An 8,768-nucleotide genomic window follows, 5' to 3' on the forward strand; every position below is an offset into this window, starting at 1 on the left:
AAATTTAATTATTTCATTTTTTTATATTGTAGTTTAAAATATTATTTGAATATAATTTTTTAATATTATAAAAAAATTTTGCATAATAATTAATTTTAATAAATAAAAAATTTCATATATTTTATATTTAATTATTTAAGAATAAAAGATTCTATTACCGTTTAAAGTATTATGTATTAAAGTATTGTCATTTAAAGTATTTATTTATGTACTAGAATATTCTATATTTATTAGAGTTCATCAATGCTCTTTTTTTATATTATCCTTTGATTTTCATCTAATAAAATCTAATAGTCTATATGAATGTGGCTCATTTAATAAACACATAATTGTTGAGCTCAAAACATCTTTTTTTAGAAGCTGTAATTTACATCTTTTTTTTTAAAGATCTTTTTTCCCAAAAAAATATTTTTCATGTAAAAAATAAATAAAAAGTACTTTTATATCGTTATACCTAAATATAATTGATATCCAAATATAAAATTATTTTTATTTTTTTATAAGATCTTTTAAAAAAAGATAACTCAAAAAAAGATATTTTTTTAGAAACACACCCAAACAAGTCCTTTATCACATTTTTATAAAATAAGTACTTTTAGAATTAAAAACCCAAATACAAAATAACTTATTTATAAGTTATTTTTAATATAATTATTTATTATTTAAATTATTTTTTTAAAAATAGATTAATTAAGCTATTTATCCAAACTAAAAGTAACTCCTTTTATTCTCTTTTAGATTATATCTCTTTTTTGCCGTTAATTTTAGTTTAATACACTCACGTACGCTAGCGCGCACAACCTCAATATAACTGTGATATAACATATAATTTAAGAGTGTTTACAGAGTGGGATGATTTGGGTTTGAAAACAAATAGAAATCGAACCAAATAAAAAGAAAAGGAGTGTTGAATTGGTTTACGAAAATGGATGAAATCAATTTTTATCTTTCACATTATATTAAATCAATTCCTATGGAAACTTATAACTTTGATAGGATTTAAATAAATAAAGGAAGCAAATCCTAAGAAATCTGACAAACAAAAATTAATTTCTGATATTTAAAATAACGTAATATTTGATCTTATCATTAGATTTTTTTTAAACAAAATTACAAACACACTGGATAAATTTGACTTTGAAGTTATTTTAAAACTTAAAATAATTTAATTTAATTAAATTTTTAATAAAAGATGAAAGCAATTCCCGCTAAATGCTAGCAAATTTATCCGGTCCGAAGTTCCAAACAGAATGTTTTATATACAAATTAAATCAACTCCGATCTAAATCTTTTTTGAACACAAAGTTTAGAATCAAAACAAGAAAAAGATAAAGAACTCTGCCACAATACAATTCAGAAAACATGAACACAAACAAATCAACCCATTGTTCTGACCATAAATTTGTTTCTTCTATCAGCAACAACAAGAAAATAATCTCGATGCAACCCACTAAAGAAGTAGCTTCCACTGCTGCAAATCTCAACATGTTGAACCATCAACAACAATTCTTGAGGGGTTTGCCACTACCACAAATTCCAGTGCAATTCCAACAACAAAGAAACATTCTTCCAATCTATCAATCCGGAGTTTGTGCAAAAAAGATGCAAGAATTTGTCCATTGCCAGCAGCGCCGGCCGGCCGACAACAACATTATCTTCTGGAAGAGATTTGTGGCCGAGTTTTTCGCTCCGAATGGTAAGAAGAGCTTCTGTTTCTCCTTGTATCCAAGAACAAAAACCAGAGCCAATTTTTCCCTTGGTGGTATGAAAAAATGTGATATGTGCAAGAAGAATCCTGTTAATGGCTATGAAGTGTGTTTTGATGTTCTTCCAAGGCTTTTAATGGTGAAATATGAGAGTGGACTATTGGAAGAGAAGCTTTTTACCGACATTCCCCGCGAATTCAGAGACCCTTCTGGCTACATTGTTCTGGTCTGCAAGAAAGCAAGAAGAGAAAGCTTGTTCCACAAGTTTCGTGTCGTCCACGAAGGTTCCATTCGAATAGTCTTCTCCCCTTACATCAAGATATGTTCTTGGGAATTCTGCGTGACGTGCCACGAAGTGTTCATTAGCAGAAGGCATTTGGTTCCTAATGTGAATCAAATTGGCGATGCCATATCAAAGTTCCGGGATTTCGCAGCCAATAATAATGACAACAATAATGTTGCTGCTGAGGAGTTTCAAGAAAGTAGCAGTAAGTTGGTTGCAGTAACACAAGAATTGGCTAAGAAATTGGAAGTTCCAATGCTTGATGATTATTCGGGGTTTGCTAAGAGCTATGTTAGGTGCCTTCAATTATCAGAAGTTGGGAACTCTATGAAAGACATGATTGATTTCAGCATACGGAATAAGATTGGACCTATTGAGAGCTTGGCCAAATTCCCAAAGAAACTTAGAATTGGTGATCATGGTGAAGATCAATTGCAGCAACAACAGCAGCATCAAAACGGGAATCATGATTTGAATAATGGTGGTAGGAACAATGGAAACACACCTGGTATGCAAATTGGTTCTTCTAGTTGAGTTTTATATTAGTTATGATGAAGTTGCTTATAAATTTTTAATGCTTATTAATGTTAACACATTGACATTGAATAAATAGAAATGAACTTAAGTTGTCACCTGCATAGAGAAGCTCAACACCAACTTGAATACTTTGGAACTCGAGTCGGGAGTTACAAATCAAAATACATCACTTCTTCTCAGATAAATAAAACTATATTTTAAAGCATAAATGAGCACCACAATAAGATCAAAAAAATAGATTAAAAAAAAAAGGAAAGAAAATTCACCATCTTTTGCATACAAAGCAAGTTGTGGTTAGATTGACAACTGAATAAAAGTGGGTGAAAAAAGAAGCAAGAAAATAGGCGCAAAGTATGATAAATGCACTTCAATCATGTCTTTCCTGCAGGAAGAGAGAGAGCCTTGAATTATTTACAAGTGCTACACACACCTCATGATCATTGAAAACACTTTTCTGTTCTTTTTTCTTTAGCCTCTTCTCTGTTCAGAAAATAATTCACACATTCATGGGGTCATTTGTTGCTCCACCAAAAGCAGCAACACTGAAGCAGCAAACAAGTACAAAAACAAGCATTAGTATGGTTACTATTTTTAAACCTATCCATATATGTATCATAATATTCCATCTAGACTTGACTTCTTTAAAGTGTACTGGTTGGTAATAAAGGGTAGCATACACATTGGAATTTGTTAGTCAAGGTTGTTCAACACTATCTCATTTAACCAACGATGCAATAAGGACACGGGACATGACATGGCACGCAGACACACAGATTTTAAAATCTTATAAGACACGGATACACGATATATATATAAAAATATAAAGTACTTTTTAGATAAATTACAATGATATTTTGATATTTAATTGATATTAAAATATAAAATACTTTTTTAACTGCTTTAATATCTTCTTTTAATTAAATAAAGTATTTAAAATATTTTTTGTTTTAATAAATAATATATATGTTATTTCTAAACTCATTTCAAGAATACATGTTAAGAATAAAATTGGACACACTGAGATGTAATGGTATTTAGGTGTATCTAAGTGTGTCCGGAGAATAATTTTTTATTTTTTATTAAGACACGGTTAGACACAGCAGACGAATGTCGATAAGTGTAAATGTCGTGTCCGAAATGTGTATGACAGCACGACAACTCAGCAAAGTGTCTGTGCTTCATAACATTTAACCAATTTGTGCACTCTAGAAGAGGTTAATCCATTGCAGGCATACCTGTGCTTTGTCATTGCTAGGTTGGTTCTTGATAAAGTGTGGTCTTTGGTTAGGTGTGCCTGGCGTAACTCCAGCTCCGCCCTGTCTCTCCTCCCTCACTTGGTTGAAAATGTGAGTGTAGCCATCAGCTGATGCAGGGTTACTAACATCCCACTCGCCGAACTTCGGAACAGCTGCTCCTTTGTCAGGCTGCCGCATCAGAATGCTAAAGTCAGAAAATTTTGTGAAGCAAACATTGCATAAAAGCTCTGATCAATCATTGATGATTTGATGTAATCTCAAATATTGTGTGTAAATATGCCATGTGGAACACCATGACCACTCATACCCCATTCAATGGTATGAGTTAGCACGATGTCCCATTTTTTATGTGTAAAGATAACACAAATTGTGTAATATATATGAAAGCTTTTAAGTTTCATGCCATGCATGGTGACCAAGAGAAAATAGGACTAAAAAAAACCAACAGTCTCATCGCCCCGATTAGCTGGTCTTAACCGGGATCTTCCTGGTGTTCCATGGCTGCTATCATAGGAATTCTTTCCTTCCCATGATGGACTATCCTTTCCAGGGGCTCTGGCCTGACGATGAAGGGGAGAACGTTCGATGCTGTACTCAGAACCAGTACTTTGTCTAGAAGGTCTTCTTCGGTTATCGGCAGAACCTACTCCCTGGCTTGCTTGACGAGCAGGAGAGTCAACAAAAGGCTTAGCATCACTGTCTTCCTTGCTCTTCTGTAACTCATGTGTGGATGTCTTAGATCCCTTTCCAGATGGATGCTCTGAGTCAGTTCCGGGTATGGCCGGAGGTAGCTGATCAGATGATGAATTATAAAATGATAAATCCGAATTCTCCTCAGGGTCATTCGGATTTATCATCTTCGTGCCAGTTCGATCTTTCCGAGCCTTGTCAAAATAAGCTGTATATGGAACATTTTCTCCACTTTCCCAATTGCCAAATTTTGGTACATGCGATCGTTGCTATCAAATTCAGACATCAAAAAGAAGTATGTCAAGTACAGTTTCATTGAATAAACCAAGGATATGACTTATGGGTTTGGTATCTAGATGAATTAGAGTTATCAAATGTGGAAAATAATAGCAGAGGGTCACTGTGGATTGTATTTTGAGAAAAGTAATTATTTTTTTTAAAAAATATTTTTAATAGACAAAAGTTATTTTACATTTGGATAGACTTTTTCAAAAAAGCTTTTTAAGTATTAAAAACGTCTTTTGCTTCTGCTTTTTTTTTTTTTTAAAACAAGGTATTGTTAGTTTTTAGAAAAAGTAAATAATTTGTTTTTTTAATAAAAATATTTTTTTAAAAAGATGTATCCAAGTAGGTTTAAATCAAATAAAAGTACTTTATTTATGAAAAAAAAAAGAGTATTTCTTTCACTCAAAAAGGCCAATCCTAACCAACTCTTTCCATTTTCATGGCAACAAAGATGATATTTTGATATTTCAGGAGTCAAATCAAATTGAAACTAGACTTAATAATTCAACATGAGGGTAGTTTATAGAGAACACAAAGATCATACAGATTGGAAGAATTTACACTGTATTTGTCCCCATTTGACTAACTCGTGACAATCTTATATTCTTAATCTCTTAGTAACAAGTAAAAGTAAATAGAGCCAGTATTAGACTGTGCATATAAATGTGGTTTTCAATTTCAATCTACAATGATTTCATCCAAAGATGCTCTGATATTAGTTTATGTTAAGAAACAATAGTGAGATCATTGAGAACTTTAACCTCGAAAGTTCCCTAAGTACTGAAAGCTAATACTCTTAATTACAATTGGAGAGCTTTTCCTCAATAATTACAAGGATCACAAGTCATGCTAAACTGTTGTAAAGTGTAGATCGTGTTTGTAGGGCAGATCATTTGAACATTAGTTCTTATTAATTGTTTGGCTATGATTCTACGACTTTTCTTGGTTTCTCTCTACCTTTGACTATTGGGATACTTCAATTGATCCACTTTTCTTACCAGTTCTTCTATAAGCATTCTCAATTTCCTTGCATGACCGAAATACCAAAGGCAATAATCTAGCATCTTGTCAACAAGAGGTGCTACACCAACTTTCTTTCTGATGGATTCATTCCTAATCCTATCATAGCAAGCATATCCACTTACCAAGGTGACATTCTTATCGCTACAATATAATCCAATTATATTATCTAACATCTTACATTTTTACATGGTTGTCTACTTAAATAACATTGTAGCATGCATGAAAGAGTTGTTATCAACTGCAATTTTTATGAATGGTTGGCCCAATATTCTAAACATTTCTTTCCAATTCATCCTCAGAGATACCTTGATCAAGCTTCAACAAGAATAATAATTCTAAGCCTAACACAGCTTTGACGTGAGAAACATGCAGGGAGCAACAATGAGATGATCAAAGATTGAACAATTAAAGCAAGCCTTTTATCTAACATTCTCAAATACGACTCCCTTCTGCACACTACTTAGGGAATCAGAAACCTCACTGCACTTGTGTGTGCAACATTGATAACTCTTTGTATTGTATCATCAAACATTTTGAGTCATTCAATTTGATCATCTTTATTCTCACTCATGTGCTCTTATGACTCCTTGAAATGGCTGCATCAGTATGATGCTTTTAACAACAATAAATATGTCCTCAAAAGTTTTAAATTCTTAATTTATTATAAGCTAAATAACGATGGCTGTAGCTGTTTACCACATAGTCCCTCATATCAGAACAAATAAGATGAATGTTTATGCACTTTACCACTTGCAAGCTTACAAATCAACAACCCGATTTTACTTGCACAAAATGATTATTTCAAACCTAAAATAAATAATTCTCTCTCTTTCTATTAAACCTAAGCTGGGAAGTTGAGTGCTTCTTTTTCACTCATGGAATTTTAATTCTCTTAACAAGTCTAATGATTAGTATTTCTGGTGAACATTTCAGCCGATCAAAGTTATTCTTAAAGCATAAGAACAAACACCACCGAGTCCGAGTGTGTTGCTCAGCTAGTGGGAGGTTTTGCTAGCTTAACCAGAAGCTTTTGGTTCAAGTCCAATGGGTATGCGACCGGCTATGCTCTAACTCGGAAGGGAAAGCTTTGCTTCCTAAGTGGTCCTACCAGGCTAGAGCAGAACTCCCTCCAAACTAAGGATAACTTGTTTCGACCAAACTCATGGATACAACCCTACTAGCTGCTTGTTCTCTCTTATCTTTGACAGATCCAAATATCCAATTTAGTAATTCACTACACATAAAAGTATAACATTTCCTTGATTAATTAGGTACATGATCCATATCTTTGAAAATTTTGAATTTTAAGAAATATATCCACCCACACAAGGCTACAAGCTAAATTCTCAAAGCAGCATGATTCATGGAACTAGCTACAAAGAAAAACCAAGAAAACTCTGCATGATAAGAATCTTATTGAATTGCTTCAAATTTCTAAGAAGCAGAACGAAAAACTGAAGCTGCTAATAGTTGATTTGGCTGCAGATGAAACGAATTGACCAAGAAAATCTTGTCTGGTCAACCATATCAAAGTCTAGAAGATGAACAGTCACAGAAACACAAACCAGGAGAACAAGAAGAAGAACCTCACCTTCCATAGCAATAACATAATGCAAGACATTGAATTTCCCTCTATTCAGTGACCAATTTGTACAATTTTCTCAGCAATCATAAACACATATAACATGACAAAACCATGACAAAAATTAAAAATAAAAATGAAAATATATTTACAAAAATAGAAGGAGGAAAAAAACTTACTGCCATTTCTAACCAAGCTTGGAAAAGAATCCACAGAAAGTGCAGAGCAGAAGAGACACGTGGCGGCTGCCGGCGAAGGATCAGAGTCTGACGCTGTGAGAAAAAAGAGAGAGGAAGAGGATTATGAAGCGTTCGTTGATCGGAGCCACCGGAAATGCTCTGAAAAATAATATATGTTTTCTGCTTCCAACTTCTCTGTCTACTAAGTCATACATGATATCGCATTAATTAAGTATTTTATTTAAATTAAAATTGACAAGAATTGAAGAAATAAGAAATTATTTCATGGAAGCCACCATTCATGTTTCTGTCACTTCCAACTTCCAAGTCATAATTGTTATTTGTTAGCACTTAATGTACACTCGCTTATAACTTTTAGGTATTATTTTGATGTATGTAAAGTTTTTTTATATAGTTGTGTAAGCACGTTATTTGGATGATTATTTATATAATCAATGTAAAAATAATTATTTTATTGATATAACGTTATATAATTTAATATACGTGTAAAATTATTTTATATTTAATTAAAATTAAATTCTTATAATATGCGAAATATTTTCCTTTTCTAAATATTATTATTCTTTTATCTATTTTTCAAATGTATTCACAACAATAATTTCATGTATATTAATATTGTCACATGTAATATGATTACATTTATTTTTATAGTAATATAAATAGAAAATTTTTATACTAATATGATATTTATATTTTTTAAAATTATTTATTTAGATGATTATTTTTTAAATTTTAAGTTATTTATTTAAGTTATTTTGCTTAGATCGTTATTTTTTTAATTTTAAGTTATTTACTTAAGTTGTTAGTTTTTTAAATTTTAAATAGACTTTCATAAGTTGTTAATTTTAGATATTCACATAATTTATAAAGTTATTAATTTTTAAATTATAATTATTTTTTTATTTTTATCGACAAATAATATAATAGATATAATTTACGACAAAACTAAAAAATTATTTTTAATTTTTATTTTTTGATTAGATTAAAAGAGTTTTATATTTTAAAATAATATTCAATTTTAATTTTTTTTATGCCATTATTTTGAAAGGAGTGTAAAATAAAGATATTAATTAATTAATTAATTAATTAATTTTTAGATAAGATCAGGAGTGATATATAGTATATACAAGGAGTTAGAATTCAATATAGCAGGTAAATATGTCATTCTAGCTATTCGCGTCTTTTATTTGTGATATAAAATACATG

The 8,768-nt window shown here is 31.2% G+C and overlaps 2 protein-coding genes across 2 annotated transcripts; one reads left to right on the forward strand and one right to left on the reverse strand.

Moving 5' to 3' along the window:
• The first annotated feature begins 1,440 nt into the window (after positions 1 to 1,440).
• LOC107464579 (transcriptional corepressor SEUSS-like) lies at positions 1,441 to 2,523 on the forward strand. Its single transcript, XM_016083500.1, has one exon. The coding sequence runs from the start codon at positions 1,441 to 1,443 to the stop codon at positions 2,521 to 2,523; it is 1,083 nt and encodes a 360-aa protein (XP_015938986.1).
• Positions 2,524 to 2,675: 152 nt separating this feature from the next.
• LOC107464612 (RPM1-interacting protein 4) lies at positions 2,676 to 7,782 on the reverse strand. The gene is made up of 4 exons (XM_016083529.3): positions 7,542 to 7,782; positions 4,229 to 4,741; positions 3,762 to 3,950; positions 2,676 to 3,068 (listed from the first exon to the last, which is right to left on the reverse strand). The coding sequence occupies exons 1-4, from the start codon at positions 7,545 to 7,547 to the stop codon at positions 3,039 to 3,041; spliced, it is 738 nt and encodes a 245-aa protein (XP_015939015.1). The 5' UTR covers positions 7,548 to 7,782; the 3' UTR covers positions 2,676 to 3,038.
• Positions 7,783 to 8,768: the final 986 nt, after the last annotated feature.

Source organism: Arachis duranensis, chromosome 9, assembly GCF_000817695.3.
Source record: "Arachis duranensis cultivar V14167 chromosome 9, aradu.V14167.gnm2.J7QH, whole genome shotgun sequence".
In the NCBI taxonomy this organism is placed as follows: domain Eukaryota; kingdom Viridiplantae; phylum Streptophyta; class Magnoliopsida; order Fabales; family Fabaceae; genus Arachis; species Arachis duranensis.